This window comes from Aulostomus chinensis, chromosome 7 (genome assembly GCF_037954235.1).
Source record: "Aulostomus chinensis isolate RoL2024-O1b breed Wild chromosome 7, RoL_Achi_v1.0, whole genome shotgun sequence".
NCBI classification, from domain to species: Eukaryota; Metazoa; Chordata; class Actinopteri; order Syngnathiformes; family Aulostomidae; genus Aulostomus; species Aulostomus chinensis.
In genome coordinates, this window is record NC_141326.1 from 17,766,075 (window position 1) to 17,793,813 (window position 27,739).

At 43.1% G+C, this 27,739-nt stretch overlaps 1 protein-coding gene across 16 annotated transcripts; it reads right to left on the bottom strand.

The window, feature by feature from the left end:
- Nucleotides 1-1,758: 1,758 nt before the first annotated feature.
- Nucleotides 1,759-27,727, bottom strand: c2cd5 (C2 calcium dependent domain containing 5). Of its 16 annotated transcripts, none has more exons than XM_086208887.1 (31): nucleotides 27,478-27,727; nucleotides 26,846-26,954; nucleotides 26,668-26,754; nucleotides 26,348-26,519; nucleotides 26,158-26,253; nucleotides 25,701-25,856; nucleotides 25,377-25,614; nucleotides 23,075-23,235; nucleotides 20,959-21,047; nucleotides 20,548-20,583; nucleotides 19,102-19,210; nucleotides 14,614-14,667; nucleotides 11,849-11,963; nucleotides 11,077-11,175; nucleotides 10,783-10,894; nucleotides 10,615-10,694; nucleotides 9,743-9,929; nucleotides 9,492-9,656; nucleotides 8,751-8,795; nucleotides 8,083-8,223; nucleotides 7,948-8,011; nucleotides 7,767-7,828; nucleotides 7,547-7,645; nucleotides 7,352-7,441; nucleotides 7,152-7,245; nucleotides 6,491-6,580; nucleotides 5,115-5,147; nucleotides 4,638-4,769; nucleotides 2,594-2,787; nucleotides 2,370-2,516; nucleotides 1,759-2,285 (listed from the first exon to the last, which is right to left on the bottom strand). In XM_086208887.1, exons 2-31 carry the CDS (start codon nucleotides 26,933-26,935, stop codon nucleotides 2,166-2,168), a joined length of 3,357 nt encoding a protein of 1,118 aa, XP_086065013.1. In that variant the 5' UTR covers nucleotides 26,936-26,954; nucleotides 27,478-27,727; the 3' UTR covers nucleotides 1,759-2,165. The 16 variants fall into 16 exon arrangements, with proteins under 16 accessions (XP_086065013.1, XP_086065020.1, XP_086065015.1 ...); XM_086208894.1 differs by having other exon boundaries at nucleotides 4,668-4,739; nucleotides 27,400-27,727; XM_086208889.1 differs by having other exon boundaries at nucleotides 4,638-4,739; nucleotides 27,400-27,727.
- Nucleotides 27,728-27,739: the final 12 nt, after the last annotated feature.

The following is a 27,739-nucleotide window of genomic DNA, read 5'->3' on the forward strand; positions in this document are numbered from 1 at the left end:
ATTTTAGTACCACAAATTGTCTGACAGGGTGAGTCATAAGAGGCATTTATTGCACAGGCAAAATGAGAAGTTACAAAAATTAATTTGAGAAAATTTACAGCCTTTATTTAAGTCTGACATAAAACCCACGTCAGAAATGTTTATTCCAGCTCTCAATGTTGACTGTCAGGTGGACATATCAGTCAGGGGTTATGACTCATGCCGCGACTGTCAAAACAACACAGATGAAGCTTGATGGGAGAGATTTGAAATCTGACACTACAGCAAGTAGCATCGAGAAGAGAAACTCATCCTAAAGCTGCAAGAGAGGAGAAGTTGCTTTGATACACACGATTGAATGTTTTAGTGAGTTAAAACAATCCGCAAGCCACAATTCTATTAAAATCTCCTGCTGCTTGTCCCAAGACAGCAACATTACATAACAAAGTTTGATGTCTGTTCCATTTATAGTTGTCTGGCACTCACTCAGCACGTGAGTAAATATAAGGCATAGAAAATATGCCACTGAACTTTACCACTTTAAAAAGGTAAATAATAAAATGCTCCTAGATTTATTAAAGGAACATGACAACTTTTTGTAAATACTTTTGTCTGTCCTCTCCAGAGCCAAATGTGAAAACAGAAAACCTCTCCTCTGTTGGTGCGGTAGGAAGCTGGGACAAACCCAGACCGGATGGCCGCAAGTTAGCTTAGCACAAAGAATGTAAGTGAATGGGAAGTGTTAGCATACTTTAGACTACTCAAATAGTTTTCTCCAACATAGTATTTGCCTGCATTAATGTAACAAGGGTTGGGTAGAACATGAACTATAAAAAAATCTAAAATGGTGAGTCATAATTTTAGAGTCAGACCTACTTTCAGGACAAAACCGCTGGGTGCAGTGATCTAGCGCTGCAACTCAAAAGCCTCACTGTAACTTCAGCCAACAAAACTAGACTGGAAGAGTGACTGCCACTACTTCCAACAACTAGCTTTGTTATAGAGGACTAGGGGGATTATTTCTGGAAGATCCAGAACCTCTTAATGCTAATGCTTACCAGTCACTACCATTCATTGTGCTAAGCTAACTAGAAGTCGGTCTCTGTGGGTCTCAGCTCCCCACTGCACACACGCAGTTCAGAGGGGCAGCCATCTTCATGTTAGGCTCTAGGGAAGAAAACAAATAAGCACATTTCCCCAAAAGTTTGCATGTTCCTAAAAACTACAATTGCTGGACTGCACTGTGATGGCTCACCCAACAAAAATATATGCAATCCCCTGTTTTTTTTAAATATATATATTCTTAAACATGCATCGAACTTGAGACGTTCCTGAAAATACAAACGCAGCTAATCTGTGGCATAATTTTTTGACACTTCACTTAAATGATACTGCCTGTGAGCAATACTGTGACTGCAGTATTATGAACAAAAACCAATACAAGATCTATTTTGGACATAAAACATTGACAAAGGTCAGTTATTTAATAATTTTAACAGAATAAAATCATAGATTCTTTGGACCTGTTTTTTTTTTATTTTTGGCTTTGAATTTTTAATTTAAAAAGCTGAATTTTCTTTTGTCTTTTTATTTATTTATTTATTTTTTTAGAACAAAAAACATGCCGGATTTAACAGACATGCCTGACCCAGTAGAGGGAACTTCAAGTTACTCAAAACATCCAGAACACAAAAGGGAGAATCCCAGTGAATTCAACATTTTGTTGTAAGTGAGTCCCCTTGGTGTGGCCCCTCCTGTGATCTGTGGATGGACAAGGTGTTCATAGCTGCCTAAAGGTGCCTACACACACACACACACACACACACACACACACACACACACACACACACACACACACACACACACACGGCCGACATACTCCAGCAGCTTTGAGTGACCCTTGTGATACGGACGGCTGAAATACAGGCAGGGAGAAGTTCTTTGGCCATTTCAAGCCATTCCACTTGAAATACTGTCAATTCATTACAGCAAAAAGGAGCCATCTCTTGCACTGTCTCAATTCTACATGAATACAGATGGCGTTTTTGTATGTGTGTGTGTGTGTGTGTGTGTGTTTGCAAATTATCGTGTGTCCAAACAATTAGAATCTTTTACAAAGTTTAAGGCAGAAATAAATTACTCATATTTGGACGGCTAGACTCTAAATGAGGGTCTGTGTTTCATTGTCATGTAGCTACGTCAGTTGCACTAGTGAAGGTTGGCCCCGTGTTGGTGGTCGAGGGCTCCTGGTCCGTTTCCCTGACACAGATGACGGCGTCGCCACTCACATTAATGAGGCACTGCGCCTGGATGACAAGCAGAAGATTACACAATGTAACCACATCAAGGAAGTAAATATTTCAAGCTTCTACATGTTCTTGAGTGTTTACCTGGTTCTTATTTGGATTTTCCATGAACACACACTCTTTCATGCTGTAGGACACAACTGCGTTACCACCCAGTGCTGCTACGTGAGCTCGAACCATCGCAAACACCTCTGCTATGAATGAGTGGAGGAAGCCACTAACACCACCTTCCTGCAGGCGACAAACACTCAAAATGTATCAGCATGAATAAACAAAAGTATGATTCTAAGCACACATTCCTACTGTACCTCCCGCAGTGATGTCGTCTCTCTGATAAAGAACATGTTGATGATCCCAAGGTATTTAATGATGCGTGATCCAGGCAGGAAGGCGAGTGGCGTCATCTTCACCACGGTGACTGAGCTTCCTCCAAAGGAGCGGGTGGAGCGCAGGGAGCGGGAACGACCTTCCGGCAGTGGACTGGAGCGTTCCAAAGATGAGACTGCAGATTCAGAGAGAGCAGGGAGAAAGAGATCCAAAGGAGGGAGAAATAAAAATGGGAGGAGGAGGGGACAAAAAAAAGGTAATGGAGATACCAGAAAACATCCAAAAATAGTGAGAAAAGGAAAAAAAGCAGATATGAATTTTGAAGCAGGAAATGAACTTTGGAGGTTAACATTAACAGGAGTGCTTTTTTTAGTCAATCCTGCGTAACTCTGTTCTCGTGTGAGAGTCGTGAGTGTGCGTTAGATGGCATGCAGTGATATGGAGGTGTAATGGTGAGACAATCACTTGGAAAGCATTGCCATGCGCGTCAGACAGTTGAAGCAAACAGACAAGACAGTTACACAGCGTCTGCAGACAGACAGACAGACCTGGGCACAGCTGTGTGTGTATTACATGTGTGTGATTGCAGCATTTGCGGTACAGTGAAGGATGTGAGAATATTGATAAATCTTGTTTGGATCTGTGAAAGAGGCTTCAGAGATAGAGACGGACAGAGACAGCTATGAGCTGAGCTGAGTTCAAGTGCACAAGCCAGAGAGTGAAAGGTGGTCCATCATCTTGCAGCGAATTTACCTGATGTGTCTAACATCCATAACACCGAGACCCTTGAGAGCAACATATTAGAATGCAGTTCCCTCACTGAGCGCAGGACTGAAAATCATACCAGTTCTTGCAGAAAGCATTATCCCCCGCCCCCGCCATGATCTTCAAGCACGTTCTGTGTTGTTCAAAGTTGTGTGATTCAGAATTTAAAAGCACTTCAATCGTTCATGTCCTAGATCCACTAAAGCAGCGGTCACCAACCTTTTCCAACTCAGGATCATGGATAATGCCACAGAGAGAGTAGATCGACCCGCTCCGATTCATTGACAGATGTGATATGTGGTTTTAAAATTAAGTTTTAATAATCAAGCATCAAATACAAAGGTCCCATTACCAATGATGCAGGGACGACTTACAAAGCCTGATCCAAACAAAACGTATGGGGAGTTCAGCTTTCGGTAAAGAGGAATGTAGGATCAAATCAGAACTCCATTCTAAAACAAAGCTTTTAAAAAGTCATTTGCTTGTCAACTTGTGGAAACGTGTGACAAAGCTTCAATTGATAAACTGCAGAAATCAACATCATGAAGTAGTTATTTTGTTATAATTTTCCTTTGTTCATCACAATCAAATCACAGTTAAAAAAAAGTCCGAAGCTGCAGTTATTCATTATTAACTGTGTTGGCCTTGCATCCTCTCCTCTGCTGCTGACGTGTAATCCACTTTCACCTCAGTTTCATCCTTCTCTCTGTAGCTGGATTAGATCATTAGATTGTGACAGACTTCACTGTATTTCTCTCTGATGGAACCTCCGCTGGTAAAAGGTGGCAATATTGATGTTTTACTTAAAGTTGATGAATACTGGTGCAGCAATATCTACAGAAAATATCTCTAAGATGGAAAGGCTGATGACCCCTACACTGAGGGCACAAGCAGGAAAATTTGATTATCATTATCGATGGATTATCAGTTATTTGTCATCAATTGTTGCAACCCATCCAGCCATTTAAGATCTGGCTGATAAAAAAAACTAGAAGAGGTTGTGCACCATCTATGAAAACAATCGCATCTTATTATTTGTCATCAGGGTTACCATGGCTACAGACACTTGAAAGCCAAGCTGGTAATTGTAGATCCCTCTGAGGGGCGGGGCTTAAGCTTTCACAATCTAGCTAAGAAGCTAGTGCTTGATTTACAATGCTCCGCCCCCCAGCAGCATGCATGGAGGGATGTATGACTGGCGTGTGTGTGCATGTGTGTGTGTGTGTATGAATGTGTCTGCTTGTTTGTGAGTATGATCACCAGAGTGTGCTAGAGACTGTGTCCTCCTACTTGTCTTAACTGATCCGCGTCTTATGGTGTGAGCTTTCAGCCTAAGCAGCTCTAGCCAGGTGCTGCATCTGTCTGCAAAGGAACCGTAATCAACGGAGGCAGCTGGAGAGAACACACACACACACACACACACACACACACACACACACACACACACACACACACACACACACACACACACACACACACACACACACACAGGCCACACATACACAACATACAACAACGAAGACAACAAGAAAAGAAAACAAACAAAACAAGACACGAACAAAAAAAAACGAAAAGAAAAGAACAAAGTGGATGAGGTCTGGAGCGGTGCAGGATAACTCTGTCCGAGACAAAAGGATGAAACTTCAGAACGGGGCAGTGTAGTAGTTTTGTAGCAGGGAGGTCGGGTGGGGGTTTGGTGTCAGGGGTCGGGGGTGATAAATGGGAAGGGGGACATACCTCTCGATGAGACGGTGGTACTCCCTGGGACACCTGTCGAACACACACAAACACTGATTTAGTTTTCCGGGGTGTAAATATTGCTGGGCTCCTCTCTGACCTTCATTCCAAACCTACAAAACACACCACCAGGCAGGTACACAGGGCAACATGGCTGCACAGCAGAGGGAAGCTACACTGGCTCCAGCTGAGATTTATTTGTGTGTTATGGGGAGTTTCTGAGAAGATACTCAGTGATTAAATAACAAGCAATGAAAAGTGGCAATATTGCACAATCGCCTCAGGCTGCCTTTAGTACAGAGAGGTATTTGTTTTAATCCTCATTAATAAGATGCTATCTTATTGAATTTAGACACACCGTGATTGAATTTGAACAGAATTCTTCGTTATTTTGATCATCTTATATGGCTGGAGGACAGCATTGTTGGTATAACCGGTTTCAAATCTTTGGAACTTCATTAAAGGGAGAACTCTACCACAAACAGCATGTCACCCTGTGTACGTGTCAGGTGTATTTGAGCCTTAAGACCTGATTTATACATAGAAAAAGGGGTCTGTATCTGTTAACATGTTATCCAAATCACAAAATTATCAAATCGTAAATTAAAACTGCTATTTTGAATAAGATGAAATGGGATCGCCATCCTCCAAAGACACAAATGTGCGAGTCCGTGGTGGCTGGGAAGGTCTCAACATGATATGAATGTGGCCCAGCGCTTGGTTCTACTTTTCCAGTGGAGGGTGAGGCCATTTCAAAATCTGGCTGTTTGCAGCACGTGCATTTGTAGCAACTGTAAATTCTACAGTAGTGAGTCATCACTGAGGGTGTGAGGATGGAGTAATTACACAGGGAGAGGATTTTGTGGAGGTACGGTCAACTGCACATTGTATGGATCATGTTTATATCAAAGAGCTCAAAGAGTCAGGCTTCTTCTAGATGTGATCAGGCATATCAGATCACGTGTGCATTTCTCAGGGTAACGTGTTCAGATACAGAATTTGCATTTCACGATCAGGGGTGAACGAGACCTCTATGACTGTTCCTTCTATCATCTATTCTTGATAGACTGCTCTTGTTCCTTCACTCCTGTTGATGGCTTGTGCACCACTCTGCTTTCTGAGCAGCACATCTCATCAGGACCACATCACATTGACTTCTAAGTTAACAACAAAAGAGACCACACTCCACTACCAAACATGGCTAATCATTTACCTGCCGAATGCACCATAACCAGCTGATTTTGGCAGAGTTTTGCAGCTGGAGTGAGTAAAGAGACTGAACCTGAAGTGTTCGTGGAGGACATGGCAATGGCTGTTAGTGAAGAGAAGCAAGCCTGGAGGTTAGGAAGGAATACGCAGGAAATTGTTTGTGCTACCTGAGATTTTGGAAGATTGAGTGCTGGCTGATGATGTGTCTGCGCAGAGCTCCAGGGGAAACTGCAACTGTTCCTCAGTCTCACTGGACCCTGAAAAAGATCAGACTGTGCTTTAGCTCTAGTCTCAGGTATACAATACAATGGAAGTCATGTTTTTAGATTTGTGTTCCATTGTTCCAAGTCAAAGTAGTGTTGTCTTAATGAAACAAATACTCATAAACTTATTTGTTCAATGAGCCAACAGATACAGTGAATTCTTACGTAATACGCTGCTTAAGTTGTCAGTTTAAGTCGTGGACATACACTTTATCAGGACAATAACAGATGAAGCTGATGTTGTGGTGATGTTGCAGTCAGGCTCTGTGCTGTTTTCCATTTAAAGTGTAACATCAGCTTTGTTTTTCTCAAGTTATAATTCATGCTTCACAAACTATACACATGACAATTATGTTACAAATCAACATTTGTTAGTTTCATGCCCTCTTTTTTGTCAGACGGATCATTTTCACCAACAGCCCCGAATCCCACCAGCTATTGGCAGAGGGAACCCAAGGCGATTCTCCCTTCCAGGTCCGCGCTAGATTGAATAATTGTGGTTTTCATGTGTAGATTAGCGTGCATGCTTATTAACAATAGTAATGATTAACATTGTGTCACCAACCTTCAATGAAGACACCTTTGCCTATGGGCTTATCTGCTGGCTTCTCCTGAGTCTGATCCTTGTCAAACGTCATTGCAACTGCTGTCACTGCGACCTGGCAGGCAGACAGAGGGAAGGTGCAGGAGAATGCGGCCACAGTTACTCTCTGGATTCTGTTTGGATGGGTTTCCACCCATCGGTGATGTTCTGAGGCTCCTCACCTGTATGAGTTCTTCTTCTGGCACTGCTACCGTGAAGTTGAGATGGCAAAGACAGCAGGGGATCATGGAGCGCAACTTAAAGTAAAAACTCTGGAGGAAACACAATAGACTGACAATGAGCAAAGGTCATAGTAGACAGAGTAAAGCTCGGCTTCATCCACAAAGAAAGGTTCTACATACAGAATGATTACTCACCTTTAGCAGGTTCTCACAAAGGTCAGTGAAGATCTTGTTCAAGCCCTGATTAGTGAGATTGGCATTACTCAACCTGAATACCCTCACGGATGTAAACATCTGTAAAACATTAGCAGTAGTACACATTATTTTAAACAAGGGGCTTTAATGTTCTAAATTTACAGAATTGCAGTGATCAACTTCAAATTGAAGGTTGTCTTATCACTGGAATGAAAGTGACCTGTACAGCTGAAGTCCAGTTATAAATCCCAGGCATCATCTCAGTGTTGCAGCTGTAGAAACCTAGGGACATAAGAGGAAACCAGGACAATGTAGAGAAAAGAGAAATTTCTTTGAGGTAGAAATGACTGAGCATGTGCAGCAGTTAACGGTAACCACTGTGGAGGAGATAATACACATACCAGAGGGAGGAGAGGCATCAATGAGGAGGGAGTGAATGTCTTCCACTGCATCGGTGTCATCAATCTGGAATTGTAGCACACAGTTAAACGTCTGCAATGAAATAAAAATATTCCCTGTATTTCAAAAATACGCACCTCCAGGACAAAAGCATCCTTCTTGCCATGAGAGAGGTCCAGTTCTGACAGTTCATCTGAACTTTCTGAGTGGGAGCGGAAAAGTCGGGATCTTTGTCTGGGCTCAGGGATTGGAGAACCCACCGCTTCTTCTGTAAGCTCCTACAACAAATAGAGGGACGCTTTGTCTTAGGAGGTGGGAGATCGAAGTGAAGAGGAGAACACCAGATCAGCCCCCCCATCTGTCCAGACTGTACCAGCTGAGTGACTCAGTTAATAACACACAACATGCTCTCTCTCTCTCTCTCTCTCTCAAACACACACACACACACACATTCTCACACACTCACCACCACACAGCTGTTAATTTGAAGGTAAATCTGGAGGAGGAAAGGCGTGGACACAACCACACACATACAACCACACACATACACACACGCCATAAAAACAAATACATGTGAGTGTGAATGGGAAGGGTGGATGGTCTTTAAACAAATTCAATGAGTCTATAATGGTTTGGCCTTGAAAGGTGATTGTAGTGGGTTACACATCATCCTGCTCCCAAACGTCCCCAGTTAAAGGGCTGTTACACAGAGTATAGAGGTGTTGTTGCAGAATTGCAATTAATAGAGTGAAATATTTGTCATGCTTTGCTGTGTTTTACAGCTACAAGTTAGCGTGCTCAGTACCATGTTTATGTCGCAGAGCACCTCAGGATCCAGGGTAAATAATTTCTTTAACGACCAGAGAGAAACAACAAGGGTCAGTTTATCAGGATTTACAAAAAGCAGATTAAATATACAGTATATATACAGTATGACCGCATGATGTTAACACTTGAACAGAGAGAATTCAACCTGAAAATAACCAGCAAATTACCTGTTTTTGGAATATAATTGATATATTTTTTGTATGAACCCAAGCAGTTAAAATGTTCCGTTTTTGCAGTGTTGGTTTGACTTTACGGTTATTTCGTAGGCTCTAGCTCAACCATCACGACACCTATGTAAGTTTCATTAAGTCATCAACCAAGATTGAAATATTGCTGCCTTGTACTGGTAGACGTCCTGTCCAGGCAGGAAACTAAATGCTGATTCTGAGTCTACAGCGTTAGACAGAAGCTGGTAAAATGATCAAACTGATTAACCGTGAGCAGCAGCGGAGGCAAAGCTGGGCATACACAGCCCAGCGTGTGTGCATTAGCTTCAGCTGGGGTGCCAACTAGACCGAGTGCTTTTGTACTGAATAGCTTTTTTATTGACTATGGGATGTTGCCTATCGGCACACTGGCTACTGCGACGTTAAATTGAAACTGTATGAAATCTACTTAAATGTAGCAAACTTGCATAGTTAAAAAGGACATATTTAATAATCAATAGCAATCCGTGCCATCCGTGAGTACAAGGACTGCAGGTGCATGTGTTTCTTACCGGAGGATTGATTTGATAGAGCTCTTTATTCTTCGCTATAGTGTCATTGATTCTTTTCTGAATGGTCAAGATGTGATGCTCGTTGCTCAAGTCCCCAGGAGTCTTCCCTGCTATCTGAATGCCCCCTGGTGCAGGGAGGGCCGTCAGATACACTCCTGTAGCGGACTGAATGACACACATTCATATTTCAAGGACTGTGCTGCTACAAACACATGAATGAAAGTGTATCAGTAGTTGACTGGAAAACCTACAGCCAGACCAAGCAGCATGTTCTCGCCGACACTGATCTGTATACGTAGGCCAAACAGAGCATTCATGCTCCGCAGCTTCAGTTTGTTCATCAGCTGAGTGTGCAGTTCATATTCCATAAAAGGAAGCAGGTTGGAGATGGCCGTGGCATTCACTTCTCCCTGGGCTTTCTTTTTTAGACGACATAATCTGTAAGACAGCAGCAAACACTTGACATTAACCTGCTTTGATCATGGCCTTCATTTTTTTCTTCAGCCTATTTTCTGCCACTGAAAAGATATTTTAGGCGGATCGAATCATAGTGATTTAACTGGGTTCTGAGTAGTCAACACTTCTATATTCCACTAATGCACTGTCTGTAACGCACTATAATTAGCTTCATAAATTAAGTTCCTGCTTCAATATGAAGCAAAGCACTTGACATGATGAAAGGCTTTGTTAGCAGTGTAACTTGTGTTTTTTTCCCCTTATCGTTTCTTATCATTTTAATTTTAAAAGTCTGTGCTGCATCTAAAGGCTAATTCATGCCCTCAAAGTCATCCATCACACTGCCCAAATTTTGTGACTGTGCTGAATGAGTGCTAGCCAACTGTGCCAATGTATATAATTCTGCAAAGCTCCTGATCCCACAACATCACTAACTTCTTTTTTGTTCCTTTTTACCCTCTTGTTTAACTAGAGACAGCAGCCTTCTTCCTAAATTTGCACTCTTCACCTTCTTGATTCCTTCTGTGGTTGACAGGCAATGTTGTGTTACACTACATCCCTACACCAAGCCAACACAAATGCGGAACTGTAATATGATGGTAACTGCGAGCCAGTCTGTAGGAAGCTGTGCTCCTGTGTGCTGAAGCCTTAACTGTTGGTGGTTTACCTGGCCTGGATCAGGCAGCCCTTCCCAGTTACGGCCGCTTCTGACGGCAGGTCAATTGTTGTGAACAGCACATCGGGAACCTTGACAACACACCACAACCATGATGATTAATTAATACTGCATTGAAAGACATGGAAACAAATATAAATAAGTCTTTGACTGAAGAACCTTTTGTCGTCTACAGTGGTAGCAGTAGGTAAGCTGGGCGGGAAATGGCATGTTGAATTCATCATATGGTATATGACAGAAGCCACAGCTCGGGGGAGATGGGTCCTCAAACCTGATGAATGAACACACACACACACACACACACACACACACACACACACACACACCACACACACACACACACACACACACACACACACCCCATCTGACATCAGACTCATTCCAAGTCGTACACACAGCAACACTGCACACATGAAAAGATTTCCATTGAGTTTGTCCCAGAATCACGCTAACCTGTGCTCAGTGCTTCCGATGTCTAGACAGCCTTCACGCATGTAACGAGGATTCAGGATTGCGGCTGTGCCTGATGCTGAGAGAATGCACACCTCCTCACTGTGTTGACAGCACATGGAGAAAAGAAGAGAGGCATGATCGCAATCAGATTTGTGCATCATATTTTCATATAAATGATTATCCCATACATTCGAGTGCTTGCCAGACAAGTTCACGCAATGCTAATTATCGCTGCCAGGTGAATTCCTCCGCTTTTCACACTAGATGCTGTTTGTGAACGTTGCAACATTCCCGTGCTCCGTCTGTGGTTAGCTTGCTGCCAACTTCAATATGGATCCATGATGTAATTCTAAATCAATAAATGCATTCATACCAAATTGGTCAGAATGTAACAGTGACACTTCTTCACGCATGATACTAAAGACAATTTATCCACCGATTATGAAGTTGAAACTGTCACAGTGCTGTGACCTAGTGCCTGGACAGGAGAGGCGCAGTTCTAAATTCCCACTCCCAAGAACATTCCCCCCCCCCCCGACTCTTCCCCCATTGGCGCTTCAACCAAGTCCCGCAGCGAGTCAGCATTCCCCAGACTGGGGTATTTTGGGGTTTGTCAAAAGTTGTGAAAAAACACCCAAAGGGCCTGAGGTTAAGCAGCTCTTCTTCAATTGGCAACATTTGAAAAACTAAAGACAGAGAAAAAAATATGTAAAAAAAAATAAGTATGATTTAAAAAGAAGGTAATTGGTCATGTGTATGTTCATCCCCATACCAGATGCTAGTGCTCTCGCTGTAGCCCACAACAGCATGGCAACCAAGAGCTTTGGCATGAGATTTGATCTCCTGGCGAATCTCCTCCCACCAGGCGTCACGAGTCTCTGGCTCATCTGAAAAACACAAAGTTCTGATTCAAACAGCTTTAATATTATTTCAGTTTGGCTGAATTATTTATGAAAAAAAAATCAGTTAACAGTACAATCTTTACAACAAGAAAATTAACAGTCAACCTAACAAGCTATTCAGTTAAAAAATGAAAGATAACCCTGACAAGGACAAACATACTAACAGAAAATCTTAAACCTTCTGGGGTTTACCAGAAAATAAACAAGCAACAAATAGCATCGGTTGTATTTTCTGGTTATTAAATGGTGTTTCAAAGCAAGCCAATGAACTATCATACTGGAAAACAAAGTGAGAATGAAAATTTAAGGATGATGATGAAGGCAAACTCAATGGATAGGCTAGCTGCGGATGTGTAACTGTCTAAGTGAATCAAATCAGTTGTCTGTCCTCTCTGTATCTCCTTTCCATCAGCCACACTGGGAGAAATAACACAACAAAAAGAGAAATGAACAGCCAGTACTATGGGTATAATGGTACACGTGTTCATGCTGAACATAAATGGTAACGGGGCCTTTGGTTTGTGAAAAGAACAAATGCAATGTTGTTTTAATCATGGCACGTGGGGAAGTTTTCTATATTTTAATAAAATAAATCAGAATTTCCCTCCGAGCACTGTTCAGCGAGGGAAGGAGGTTGATTGTTCACCCCCCAATAGGCATCCGCAAAGGATCAATTAAACTTGTAGTATCATTAATATCTGTTCAAAGCTAGAGAAAGTCACTGCACTTAAGTGGTCAGGGTGTATTCTAAATCAAAATATACAATCAAATTTTTAAATACCCCAAAAAACTCTCATTCAGTTGGTAAATTAAGGCATTAATCTTTATCAATACACTGGAAAAAAAATTTGTTGTTTGTGTGTTCTTTGTAGGTTTTGATGGCTCTATACAGCACAGAGGATGCAATAAAAACCTAGTATCCCTCCACCTCTAATATGAAAAACTGGAGTGACACGCAAGTAAAATGTATGCAATATGAGTGGCGGCGGTGGGGGGGGCAACAGACCACTGGAACTGGATGCAACAGTGTCACAGGATTCTAACGGTAAAAGTCCGGCATGAAAAAAATTCATTTTTGTGCTGCGCTCCATTTTGTTGGTTCAGATCATGTCATTATACTCCTTACACACACACACACACACACACACACACACACACACACACACACACACACACACACACACCCTTCGCTCCTCTCTCTTCCTTGCCCACTTTTTTAATCTTATGCAGTAGGTAGAGTTGGGCTAAGACTTGGGGGGGTATCTATTCTGATGCAAAAAAAAAAAAACTCATTTCCTATTTGATGTCTTTCCCCCTGCTTGTTCCGAACAGAGGTTACGGTTTTCCTCACTGCAGTGAAATCATACCGCATATTGAGCCATGATCTTCGTGCACATTACACCCCTAGCCAGGACTGTAGCTGAAGATAATCTTGCCGATTAAAGATCTCTTCATTTAAGAACAATGTGCCTGATGTGTGCAGAAATGTTTTTCTAACTTGTTAATAAGAGATTTTTATTAAAGACTGAGCCTTCATCATTCTTGGGTGTGTTTCAATAGTCTAATGAGGCTTTGCTGCAACACCACCAAGAGCCTCATTGTCACCAGTTGAGAATCAAAGTTGGACACATAAGAGTCGCTCCAAAAAACGAAAAAAAAGACACCAGAGAAGCTACATTAGAGTATTGAGTCGCACCCCATGACTCCCTGAGAGGGCCACATGCTGGATGGAGCCCCAGAAAGAGAGACACTAAGCTGCTTGCTGGGAGAGGGGGATGGGAATGAAAGAAATGGGAGACCAACTGAAAAGATGGAGAATAATGACTGATAGTCAGGCATCAGGCCCACGAGGGGGTTCCTTTAAACCAGAAGCAGAATGTTACACAGGCACAGGCTCACCAACGTGCACGCTCATGACCATGTGCACGCTCATGGGCAGAGGAGGGCCATATTCATTCACCGGAGTAAGTCAAATCTCGTTTTTAAAGTAGAAAACACTGAGTGCTACTGCATATCTTTCATTCCACAAGCTCATTCTCCTCATCCAAATCATTCATCAATCCATTTTTTTTTTAATTTTCAAAATCTTATCATGCTGCCTTCCATCCATTCATCCATATCTCCGTCCATCTCTCTCTCAGTATGAATACGGCCCAGTGAGTTAGGAATGCACATGCCTGGTCAGTGGATCTTTGTCAAAGAGTAAACCTCCTAAACCTCCTCTGGTCTAGACAGGTTTGACCACAATGCAAATTCGGGAAGCATTAGAACAGCGCCAGGACAACATCAGGGAAGAGCTGCAGCTCTTCTGTGCAGCAGGATGAGCTGGGTGGGAGGTAACCAGGCCAGGCTGGATGGGGTGGGGTGGGGGGGGGGGGGGGGCACAGCGCATGCGCAACTCAGCTCAGCACACACTCACACAGATTAGAGAGAGGAGAGTGACAGCTCACTGAATTCATCAGTTTACAGCGACAAGTTAGCAGAATAATGCTGAATATCTAATTTGTTTGTGGATGTGTGAGCTGGTTGGGTCAAAGAAGTTTGGTGTTTGGTACATAAGAGGGCTTAAGTTTAACAAGCCTTCACTGAGCTGCCATCAATCCTGTGGGTGAGAGCAGTAAAAGGGGAGAAATACCTGCAGTGACACTATTCCAGTCTAGCAGTTTGTATGAGCGCGTGTTACCCAAGGCTGGGCCAGAACACACCGTTAGTATAGAGAAGAGAGGAAAAGAAAAGAAGAGAAAGTCTAACAAACAAGCACAGCACAACAGCAGCACTACACATTCACTATGCAAAGACAGACAGCAAGGATGACTAAATTTAGGTCTGCTAACAATCTCAGACTGACAAGAAAAAGAAGACATTCATAACAAGATGAAAAAAGCTACAAGCCCTGTTGATTTTGTGTGCGTGTGAAACATTTAAAAATAATCTAAATATCACACCCGGGGAGCAAGCAGGGGCAGTCTAACACAAGGACACAAAGTAGGCAGAAGCGCAGCGACAGGTAAATTCTCGTGCAAGCTGTTCACACCAGTAAACAGGTGTCGCTGCTTTTCTCTAATCACACTAGAGTTGATCTCTCACGCACCCTCCAAGTAAATTAAGTACATTTCACTGATTCTCTAATTTCAATCTGACCGCACTGTGCTCACAGTTTACACTCTCAATAATATGGTGCACTGTGACGTTTCATCATTGAGGTCTAACAAAAGGCTTGAAAAACACTTAAATCTTAGGTTAATGTGTAACTTGTGTTCCCTGATTACCATTCAGGGAAAGATGTCTATGGCGTACTCTCTCCACGAGGGTGAGAGCTGGGTACACACGCTGACTCACTTGTCTGTGGCTCTGCACCTTCCTTCGACTAACAAACCAGAGACATCAGCCACAGATCTACGATTGAATAGACATGGCAGCAGAAATAGCAGCCAAGTACACCTAAACAGTAGAAAATGCCTTTTTCCAATGAATGATAGAGGTTTAAAAACACCTAACTGCACCAACTGCAACTGTATAAATTTTGTTTGTAGGCCACAAACAAAGAAACAAAAAATAAACAAAAAGCTTTTAACTGTGTAATGTTCTTGTTCATAAAGATCAAGAAAAATTACAACATCAGCAGCTCAAAAACCTGTCTGCAACACCTCTGGTATTGTGGGGTATCATAGCCAGTCATAGCCATAATGAGACACAGACGCCCCTGCGGCATCCATGACACCCCTGAAAAAATAAGCAAGGTAAAGGAATCAGCGCTACATCACTCAAAAGAAGCTGAGATGGGCTCATGTGAGACGTCCACACTACATCCTACTGGCTGTTCTGTCCTCCAAAACATCAGCCCAGCCTAGTCGGTGATGAAGACTTCGTACTTTTGGAAGTCACCTGGATTGACTTCCCACATCTGGGGCAGTTGCACTGCAGCTTCAGCTCCAGAGCACTGCTTGTTCACCAGGTTGGTTAGACTGTCCCAATCCAGGAGAACAAACTTATCAACGCGCTTCCCTGTTGCCTGAACAGCATGGTACTAGACACCCAGCATCAGTGATAACGGTTATCTTGTCCCACGTGAAAGCTCGTCTTGGTATTGTCTCAGCATGTAGCCCATGGTAGAGGCCTCTTGTGCCCTATGGCATGGTAAATTCAAAGCAGTCTGCTTTAGGCAAAAGGTTGGGAGGTCTAGACTACGTTAGTGACCACCAGTGGCTTCATGCCACTATCAGTTTCTTCAAAATCCAGGGAGGAAGCCCCGTCATCCTTACAGAAGACTTGGAGATTTTCTAGGAGCTCTGGAAATGTAGGGAGAAGTTGCCCCGAGCTATGTGTCTTTCCCTTGCAGCAGGAGCCTCAGCTGAGATAGTGGGCCTCAGGATTTACTGCCAGGGCATCAATACGCTCTCTGCATTAACACAGGTTTCCCATGTCCAATATGGGGCAGGTGGAACAGAAAAAGCAACATCTCCATCCTTCTCATTCAACTCTAGAAACCCCTCTCCAACAGACTCATCCTCTTCCTCATCATATTAAAACAAGAGGGGTTCATCCAGCGAGGTTAACATGTTTAGCTCCAGTTTGAATTATACCAAATAAGGTGAGAGAGAGAAAGGGTCCCTAATCCAAGTGCACTGAACAGACCTGTTGTGTCCCAATACATTAATCTAATGGTACAAGAGGCATTGGAAGTACTATGAGAGAACAAGAAAGTGCAGTTAATTCCTAAAAACACACCAGTTATTTCAATCTTTTGATCAAAAAAGACTTGATCAGTTTTTTTTTTAAGTCTTCTCAGCATAGTGAGAAAATGATGCACCTTTGTTTTTACAGAAAAGTTGACATGATACATGTAAACATCACTGACGCTTCCCACTGCAGAGCAAAGCAGCCTCACTAAAAGCAGGAAAAGAGGGAGCAGCCTGCTGATGATCGTGTCATGATTTTACCTCCAAACAACCTCAGAGATGTTAAGCTAGTTAGCCTAAAGAAGCTATGTACACATAGAGTGAGTTGTTTGCCATCCATTTCTTTGTTGCTGACACTGATAGGCACTCCAAGTTCTGGTTGCCTTGGTACTCATCACAGGATATTTCCCATAATTCTCATCTGTCCATAGACTTTAGTAATAAGATGATTTCACTATGAACTACTGAACAGCAAAAATTAATTTTTGGGCCTTCCGTTTCATTCAAGGGTAACATAGGGAGAGTTTGATGAGACGTCAATAATTAACCGGTCTCAGTGGTATGTTCAATAGTTAGTTTGCACTGCTAAAGTCTTTGCTAACTACCAGCCTGAGGTGCATGCATTCAAAAACCCAGAACAACACTCAGTGAGGGACCATTTCATCCAGACAGGCGCCAAGTCACGCTAAAATCTCAAGCATTATCCATCTCTGCCAAACATCAAAATCAAATTACGGTGGAAGACCCCGAGGCAGACGTCCAGCCACTCAGGGCTGACATAATGGAGCAGGTGCTTCTGTGAACGCATGGAGGAGACGGGGTAACCCAGGGTGAGATGTGAATGCTATGAAAGAACCTGCATCATTCACATTGAATGCTTACTTAGAACGGCCTTTCTCAAACCACGGATCAGAGGAATAGTGCATCAGCATCAGAATTCATCGAGTTGAACTTATGTTAACCAAGCACGCATTCAACAGCACTCCCTTTTCTGCAAATTCTATAACATTCTAACTCAAAGGGATAAATGAAATCAGGCAACAGCACACCTCAACACAATGCAATCTGCAGCCAGGACATCAGACACATCAGAAGCAGCAGGCAACAGATAGGAGCCATGCACCTCTACTGCACCTCACCTCCAATGGCCAACATTATTGCACGCACGCACGCACACAAACACACACACACACACACACACACACACACACACACACATACCCATCACATCACTAGCAAAAACTATACATTTAAGGAAGCCGCAAGGTGAAAGTTGCCCCTATTCATAAAGCTGCTTGATACAGGTGACAATTGACTGGGTCTCTACAGAACTGTGACCAGGAACAGCTTTCACCTGTTTAAGACCAAGACTTCATACATGACTTCTTCAGCCTTAACACATTAACTCTAGAAGAACCAAACAGGTACCAGAGTTATACATAGGAAAACGCCAACACAAGAGGGAATGAGCAGCCAGATGCAAAAAAAAAAAAAAAAAAAAAAAGACTGGACATTCAAACAATAAACCTGCAGAGGATGTCAATCATATTGTTTCTAGGGATGGGGATCGAGACCCAATTCAATCAGATCCAACCTGGTCCGAGCTTATCGATACTGCTATTGAGACAAATGAGTCCTAGGAAGTTGCAAGACAAGAGTCACGCCATTATCAAATAATGAATCAAATCACTTTGTGTACAAATATACACTGTACATCCTCTTACGTTATACAAATTGTGTGTTAATATACTAGGGATTGATGTTTTGAATACCCTCACTCCCTCACTTTATTCGCTGGTATCCAGCTTGCACATCAGTGCGGTCAAAGATAAGCGGGAAGTGGAAAGTTTATTTAAAAGAAGGTAACACGGCATCATTGTGAAATCAGCTCAGTGATGCACATCAGTTAAAACTAAAATTCAGATGCTAATCAAGGGGACAGAACCATTCTCATCCTCCCCCACATTTCTAACCCCAAAATATGTCTAACATTTGCCAGCTTCATTTATTTCAGGTGTGGTCAGCTGAACGCATTGACCTCAGCTCTTTCTGTCAACGTTCACCAAAATCACATCACCAGCTGACAGGTGGAATGTGGCGTCTAGTAAAATGGACGACTATCATTTCACCTTCACATTTGGATTGATGACGGCACGTTCATGAGCCTCCCAAAAATTCTTACCTTCAGTGCAGGGTTCATTCATTGGTGCTTATGACACTATTTTTCTAGTTCTTCCATAAAAGCAATAACAGCTCTGTTAATAATTTATTGTCGTCTTTTAGTTACAAAAAAGGTATCAATAGTGGTATCGATAAAGATATGGATCATTAAGCAGTGTCAGAGACAGCATGTATAAATGTCAACGATCCCCACCCCTACTGGTTTCACAGCACAATGAACGAGCTACACTGGGATATTTAGTGTTTACGTGTGTTGGACTCACCAGGGTTGTGTATGCGGTCCAGTAGTTTAACAGAGCGAGCGCTGACCACTCCACCCACATGGACCAGAAAACCCAGTGGGAAAGACGTCAGAGTGAAGAAGGGGAATTCCTGCAGACAAACACACTCCGGTCACTCACAGCAGGGGAAGCACACACACAAGCGCGCACACACACACACACACACACGCACGCGCGCGCACACACACACACACACATAATCCTTTTTAGTAAGGATTTTTATATAATATATAGGTATATAAATCTTTTTAATGCTCCTGCTCCTTTGATCCCCAAATTACCACAAAACTTAAGTGTTCAACTAGCATAAACTAATTTTAGGACATTGTGAGTCCATTTTACTCATTGTGTAAGTTTTTGTAAAGACAAGTAGATTAATGAAATAAAGGAATAATCAAAGGTGATAAAATTCTCTTCAAAAGTCCAAATCAAAGTGTTGTGTGTAAACTAGGACACAAAGTGCCAACATGCAGCAAAGATCAAGTGGGATGCTGTGCCCCATGCAAGGTGCACTGTGAAAACTAACCCCCCCCCCCCCCACTTGTCCATTCTTTGCCAGCTCTTATGTATCCAAAACCTGAGAGCATTTCAATTAGATCTGGAAGTGATCGAGAAAATACATTACTGATCAAAAAGCTCCATTCAATCCTTTTAAATCTATATAAATGCATTTGTAAGGTTTGCAGTTGACAGTCTCACACACACACACACACACAAACTTCAAGCTGACAACCAGGTTTCTGTTTTACATGCTTCTCTCCTTCCTCTTGGTGGACCACTGGGCTTCAATCCCAAATTGTTGTGCAAATCCATGCATTCAGTCATTAGAAGGAGCTGGAAGTACCTCTCAGCATCATGGTATTCATTCTAGGTTGAAGTGATGATGATAGGGATTGTGATTGCCATCATGCAGTTACATGTGATGAATGTGTTTAATGGACAAACAGCAGGACAACCACTAGCAAATATATTGTCCAACAGTCCTGAGAGGAAAACCAAAGCACTCGTTTCACTGACAGCTTCTCCCATTTATATCAAGGAGGCAAGGATGGAGTGATGAGATGAGCGTGCTCATTCCTGCCATCGACAGAAGAAACCAAACTCAGACTCAGGGTAATAAATCAGAGTAAAAGGGGGAAGGGTATCCAGAAGGCTCACACACACAGTCACACGCCCCTTCAAACCTCCTCTCCTGCCCCCCACAGAGCACCTGTGAATCTTTCAGATTGCAGGGGGTGCCAAGCAAATACAGAAGCGGTCACACAAGGACCCACTGCCTGCTGTGCAACCCAGCCTGCTCCTGCAAGATCTACAAATAGCTGAGGAGGTACAGGTTTGGAGTTGATGCTGACTGGGTGGTGGCCATCAGCTGGTCAGGGTGTTACGGCAGAGATGGAGAAAAGATAGTGTCATACTGATGGGACATACCCCGGCGTTTAACAATAAGCCAGAGGAGGAGGCTCCCTGAGTAGCAAAAGTGGTCAAGAGGACAGAAAAAGGGAACATTACTTGCTCTTACACACACCCATTTCCCCAGCAAACATTTAACACCTCACCAGTGTAGACCGGAGAGCTTTGATTAAGAATGTAGCTATGCAAGTGGTATTGTTTGGCAAAGAGCAGTTAACATGCACACATCTGTGGCTTCAATACAAATTGCGAGTAACTGAGTCTACTGTCAAAAATATACAACTGTGAAGTAAATCTGTATTTCTTTCCTTCAACCTGAGACAAACATCAGTGAGTTTCTGCTGCAAATGTATGAGTGTGGAGACAATATGTACAGTATATTCTGGATATGAGGACCGAGCATGTTGGAGTGTGACCGTGTCATCGTACCCTCTGCTCCAGAGCAGTCTGTGTCTGCTGTCTGAGCAGAGTCTTCAGGGGTCCAGCCTCCTTCCCAGCACTGCCCCCACTGCCCATTCCTGATCATAAAAGGAGAGTCTGACTTTAGTTATACCATGTTTACCACACAGGCTAGCGTACTAGAAACCCAGTCAAACTGACAGTTGATCATTTCATTGCAGCCTCAATGTTATGACAAGTGAAAGCAACTAATAGCACAGTAATAAATACCCAATATTGAGGGCAGAGACCTGCTCCTTCCTCATCCTAACACTAGCCTACGCTAAATATTCCCCTCTTATTCCGTATTAAGAGTTAGGTATCCATGATAAACACATCAACTTGCATGCTGGGGTAAGACACTGTCATGTGGGACTGTCAGTCACTTGTCAAGTGGGCAGTTGTATCATGCATGTTGAGTTAATTTATGTTCATGTTCATCTAACAACAGACTTGTGTGCAGAAAATTTCATATGTTGTATATTGGCAATATTCTACCCACAAGTCTGTTGTTACATGTCTGTATATTATACCCTTTTTCCACTGCACAGACAGGTTTTTAAACCCTGCTAAACCCTTGAATAAAAGATGATCAAACCCTTTTCTATAACAGAAAGATGAGTTGCCTTTTGGTGTTTTCTTTTCCAAGTGCATCATGTTCAACACACAAAACAGGGTAGTGACAGGATTTCAGTGGTTGCCATGTTATATTTTGCTCCACGCATCTTACGCTAACTCAACCTAGGCAGAGCGATGTTCGAACCCTGCTTGAACTGAGACAGTGCCAGTTACTAGTGAAGGAGACGAGCTTTCATTGCCTCTTCAAAGTTAATGTTAATAATGCAGCAGCAATTGCTCACCGTATGAGAAGGTGGCGGTAAATTACTGCCTTCACATGGGTTTGCATTTCCAACTTTTGGAGCAGAGCTAGTAATTAGCCATAACTACTACAGGGACAATTGACCTGCCAGCAAATACCAAGTAAACCCTTTCCCAAAACAGACAAACACCAGGTGTTAATGGGGTTTTTTTGGCCAGTGGAAAAGGGGCTTTAGAGGCGCTCGCACTGTGCTGTTATCAGGTTCAGTTACTTGATAACACACAGCAGTCCTACTTTACCGGAGCCCTCCCGCAACAGGTCCTCAGTGAAGGACACGCTCTTTCTCATCAAGGCAAAGTCTGAGTGGATGGAGAAAGGAGGGGGCGGGGTGGTGGCTCTGGGGGCAGAGCCATGACCACAGCCCACTGAGCCAGACCCAGGAAGGGATAGAGTAGGGGAGCTGGGGCAGAGGAAGATCCCAGGCCTGCGTCTCACTGGCTGGGGCTCCTCTATCCAGCAGAAAGATCAGATGGAAGGTGTATACAGAAAACAGACTGAGTATGAAGAGCAATGAGCAATGAGGAGAGTAGGGAGAAATGCCAACAACTGAAAATGGACGCACATATGGCATCAGGAATGTGAAAGATAAAGACAGGTTAACATACAAGAAATGATGACTGTTTTATAGAGAAGCACAGAAAGAAATGAAACAGCAGATGAGAAAATAAGAAAAGTAGTTAAGTAGGAGGAAAAAAAAACAACAAGGGAGGTAGGCTTGTGGGACTACTGGCTCCATCCAGGGGGTAGTATGGCTCCTCAAGCTAAATGGCATTCAAGGCTGAGTTTTGTTGAAATGTGCTCTAATTATCCTTCGGCCAGAGTTGAACAGAACTTACCTGTTCCACAATGATTAACCATAATGGCTGCAAATAAAGACCTGAGTTCAACAACAGTCCCTCATGGGACACAGTGCTTCTACGAAAAGACAACAGAGCGACCAAACAAAGACATGGGAGAGCTGGTGGGTCTTCATGATATTGAGCATTTATCAAGTATATCTCATGTAAATAACGTGAATAAAGACAACACACCAGGCCCCTGAGCACAAAGGGAAGGTGGACTACATAAATATGACTATCTTCACAATAAATAATGCTAAAATCAACCAGAAAAAAATAAAAATACATAAATGAATGAGTTAAAAAAAAAAGAAAAACCACAGTAGCACCACAGTGACGTGTCAGAGAGGGAATGGATGGGGAGGGGACGGGGGCCATGTATGCTTACCCGTCTTGGGCGTCAAACTGAGGTCTGTGTCTGATGATGAGGACTGGCGGCTGCAAGGCTTGGGGGGAGAGAAGGGAGGGGGGGAGGAGGAGGAGGTGGGGAGGGCTCTGAAAGGGGTAGGCGGGCCGGAGGACGAGGGTAGGTCCTCACCAAATACCGGCCTGCCAGGAGAACATGACAGACACACACACACACACACACACACATAAGTCATGACCTCACCCTCTGTGTGGGCATATGTGGTGTATGTGGGTTAATGTAGCCATTAAGTGAGAAGGTTACTGGATAATGTGTCATGTGTTTGCTTTGGGTGAAGTGTGTTTGAGGTGCTACGGATGGCTGTAGAACAGAAAAGCAAGCGTGGAAAGCAAAAAAAAGAAAGCACAAACACACACGCACAAGTAAAACTAAAGAAAGCAACATGGCAAAACACAAGAAGGACAAACTCAACACAGGATAAGGAGCTGAAGCATGTGTCCCAGTGGAGTGAAGGAAAGGTCATGTGACTGTAAGGATATCACAAGCCTTTCCTCAGGGCTATAGCTGTACCTCACACTCTTTCTGTAGGAAATCGTCCAGAAAAACGCAGAACCTGTCTTGGTGTCTTCTGTCGTATTGGTATAAGACAGGCGGAGATTTAAAACTGGTATCTCATCTTTCCGTGAAGAAGGTGTAAGCGTCTGCCTTGATGTTACCTCAAAGTATCTGTACATACCACCATAAATATCTTAACTTTCCTGCCAACATGTTATTATAACCATTTTGCTATTTTTTAATCACTATTTTATTTCCTTCCCTCCCTGCCTCTGCATACCAGTGAAGATGAGAGTGGGAACAGAGACAGAGAAGTTCTGGGACAGTCTCTGGGAGCTGCAGGCCGAATGCACGGGGCTGTTGTGGGTGGAGCGGCATCCGTGGGCTAAGGGAGACCTGGGCCAATCAGCACGCAGACAGAGGAAGAAAGAGGACCAATTTGGACACATACACAGACACATTAAGAGTTGTCACAAGAGCCGATGTACCCAGAGAGGAAGACAGAAATGCACAAAACAACCTACACAACCACAGTGCTATCGAGTTAAAAAAAAAAGATAAAAAAGAAAAGGAAAAAAACAAGTGTGGTTGACTCTTTGACCTCTATTCCATTTAGAACAGCCGAAAACACATGCAGGGTTAAGGCCTCACTCACACAAACATGCATGACAGGGATGCAAACAACACAGATAAAAGATCCAAAGAGGCAAAAACAATGAACGCTATCCAAGCACTTGCTAGCAAGAGACCTTCAACCGAAAAATTAAATAACTGCTTTAATTTTTACATGGATTCATGTTGAAGTCAGCAGAAATACCTGACATTTAATGACTCCTCTAAAATATTCAGATGTTTTGCATTTCTATGTTAAATATTCCTAAAAACTGCATGTACTAAATATCGTGCTTTGTAGTCACCAGATCTCAACCCAACTCAACAAAATGGAGGATTCTGGCCTGATGTGTTCTATGACACTTGCAGAATCCTAGACAAGACACAATGAATCAGTTCTGGTAGTACAATACCTGACTAAGACACTTAAGCTGATTTTCATGCCTCAGTGCCGGTGACAGCTGTCGGCCGGGGGCATTATGTTTTCAGGTTATGTACGTCCCATTCTCATGAACTCGATACCATAGGGTTCATTTCTTCTAATTTGGCACAAATGCCCACTGGGTCAAGTTTACTGCGACAAGTACAACTGAAAAACTATATTTCAAATTTCTGTTCATTCATTACCCATCTGCATATATCGACAAATCAAATCAAGTTAACATCCCTGGTACACACGGACATACAGACATCTTAGTGCAGGAACTGCACTTGTTACTGCATGCTGAAATCACAGACTAAACAGCCATGATGCGGATGCCACAACAATTATAGACTGTTAAGAGGCTGATCAGGACATGCGTGCTAAGTACTCACTAAAAGACGCAGCATTAGAACATGCAGGAACAGAGCAGGAAGCCATGCAAGAGCGGCCTACAAGAGCAGATGGTGGAGGGAGGTGGGGAGGGAGTGTTGAGGATGCTGCTGTGTGTTCTGGAAATGTGTGTGTCTCAGGATATGTGTGTGCTGTTTGTTTCATGATGCAATATAGGTGACAGACAAAAAAATCTACAAATACTGAGACACACACAGGAGTAACTGCTACACTGACTCGCATTCATTTCATCCACACACTGATCTTTTCTCCATTCTCCCACACTGGATTTGCACATGAAAATAAGCAGGGTCCATGCTTGTGTTGTTGGTCCATACTCACTCCTTTCCATCCTTAGAAGGGGAATTGCAGGCATTGGAAGCGGGGGCTGTGTTAGGGTGCGTGTGTGTGTTGGTGTTGGGGACGCTTCCAGAGCTGAGCTTGTCCAGTGTGCAGGCGGTACCTATGGCCCGGACAACCAGGCCTGACTCTCCTTCCAGATCAAAACACTGCAAGTAGCCCACCACTGCATTCCCACCCATCTCCAGTACCTTTAGCCCTATCTTCCTCTGCAGCTCTCCTAAACAGGAGTAAGACACAGTTACTCAATAACTTGGAGGAAAGGGGAAGACAAAACCCTCTACAAACATAAAATGAGCGTCTCACCAGACATGAGAGAGATGAGCCTCTGGCGGGCTTCATTGGAGGCCCGCGGAGTTCTAATACGATCAATCCACTGATACTCTGGATCTTCATTAACCACAAGTTCCTCTACAAAGCCGTGAACCATCGCTGCTCGATAATACCGTGGAATGGATGTAGCTGCCGCACAAAAGAAGTGAGACCACAATTACAATGAACTGAAAAGGTTCCTTGTCTTTTGTTCCTCAGGTTTGGCTGATCTTGGAATTTCCGTTGATGCACTTATTTGAAATACAAGATAACTTTGTCCAAAAAGGTTTTTATGTTCCTACATCAAACTCTTTCATGCTTTTGCCTTTTGGATGAATATGATGCACTGTGTAATGTTAATCAGCATTTTGTGCAAACCACATGCATCAAATAATGAATTATGTTGGCACTCAACAATCAATTGTTCAATAACTACGAAGTTAAGACTCACTGCAGAAAAACTTGACCCCGCAGGAGGATTGTCTGAAACGGTTCAAGTCATTGAAGAGCTCCACTTTGACGAGGACATTGATCTCCCCCCGGATACCTATCAATATCAAATAATAAAGGAAATAATATAATAAGAAATATTTCAACAATAACTGTGTGATTGTCACATCCATACTAATGGATTCTTATACCATGGATTGTGTCATAGATGGGAAACCAGCCGGAGATGACAGAGGCTGCCTCACTGCACAGCAGCGGGTCAATGTCGATATAAACCTTCCCTATGGCATCATTGGCACTGTAAGTGTCGTGGTCCAACACTGTGATCTGCAACGGCTCGTCCTGCAAGTCCTCATCGTCAACCTGGACATCCAAAGAAGGAGGGGGAAAGAAAACAGAGGAGCAATTTCCTCCTCATTATTATGTTTGATACATTTTTCTGAAACATGTCCCATTCGACACAAAGAAAATAACACCACCACTGTTGTGTCAAAACTTGCTACAATTTTACCTCAAATTTGAACCATTCAGAGTTCCACTGTGGATTGAGGGATTTGGGGCAGACATCTGTTTTGAAGGTTGTGTTTCCAAACTTGACCTAGAATTTTAAAAAAAAAGGGGGGGGGGCATAAATATCATGACACTATGTTCAAACTGATGTGTACAATTCATCCAAAAGCATCCCCCACCTCTACGAAAGCATCCGTGAGATCGCTGGCTCGGTCCATTACAGGCAAGTGGCGACCTGCCACAATTTTGGCCTTTAGTTTCCCAGGCATGATTCAAGTGTTAGTGAATCTGTGGACAAATAATACAACAACGGTATATTTAAGAGTGGCATTTCTACTGGCACCTGCTGTAACTCACGCTTCTGTCACTTGCAAGGGTGGTGACTGAATAGAGAACCGCCTAATTAAACGGCATATGTTGCTGACAGCATGGAGCCCCTTCCCCTATTTACTTAAACCCGCTCATCTCATCTACGACAGCATTTAAACCCTCTAGATTAACTCGAAAACCCGTGTTAACTCGCCTCAAAGTAACATAAAGAATGACTGTTCATGGAAACAGCCGCCACCGGACTGACAGTTAGCTAGATTGTGTTAGCAAAGAAAAGCTAACAAGAAAAGCCATTTAGCTGCTCTACCTGATCGGCCATTTTTTTACAATCACACTGCAACGCCACGGCATACGTAACACAACATTATCTTGCTGCTTTCAGCGCCTATTACGCCGTCCTTACCGGTGCTACAATAGCAACAAACATCTGTCAAAGCCGCAGCAGGCTTGTTTTACTCGGACATTATTGTTGACAGCCCACCGCTCGTCTGACCTCCGTCTCTGTCCCATTAACGTGACACGGAACGATAATGTTAGCTCCCATTACAACAGACGAGAGTCGCTGAAGATGGGAACGGATAGCATTTGATATTACGGCTAGGTAAATACTGTTACGGGCGTGAACGAGGCGTGGCGACCAACTTAATTCATAACGTATATCGCGGGTAATCCAGCGGTTAGCTTGATACAGTCCATGATGAATGAGTTCTCAGGGGTTGGTCGGTGAGCCCTTCACTGCACCC

Bases quoted from the DNA above. Each gene is read 5' to 3' on its own strand.
- c2cd5 (XM_086208887.1), bottom strand. From the start codon at position 26,935: ATGCCTGGGAAACTAAAGGCCAAAATTGTGGCAGGTCGCCACTTGCCT. The intron at 20,584-20,958 runs GTACGATGACAC...TTTGCTACTCAG, and splicing joins AGACTGCTCTGGAGCAGAGG to GGAGCCTCCTCCTCTGGCTT. The intron at 8,012-8,082 runs GTGCGTATTTTT...CTACAATTCCAG, and splicing joins AGGATGCTTTTGTCCTGGAG to ATTGATGACACCGATGCAGT.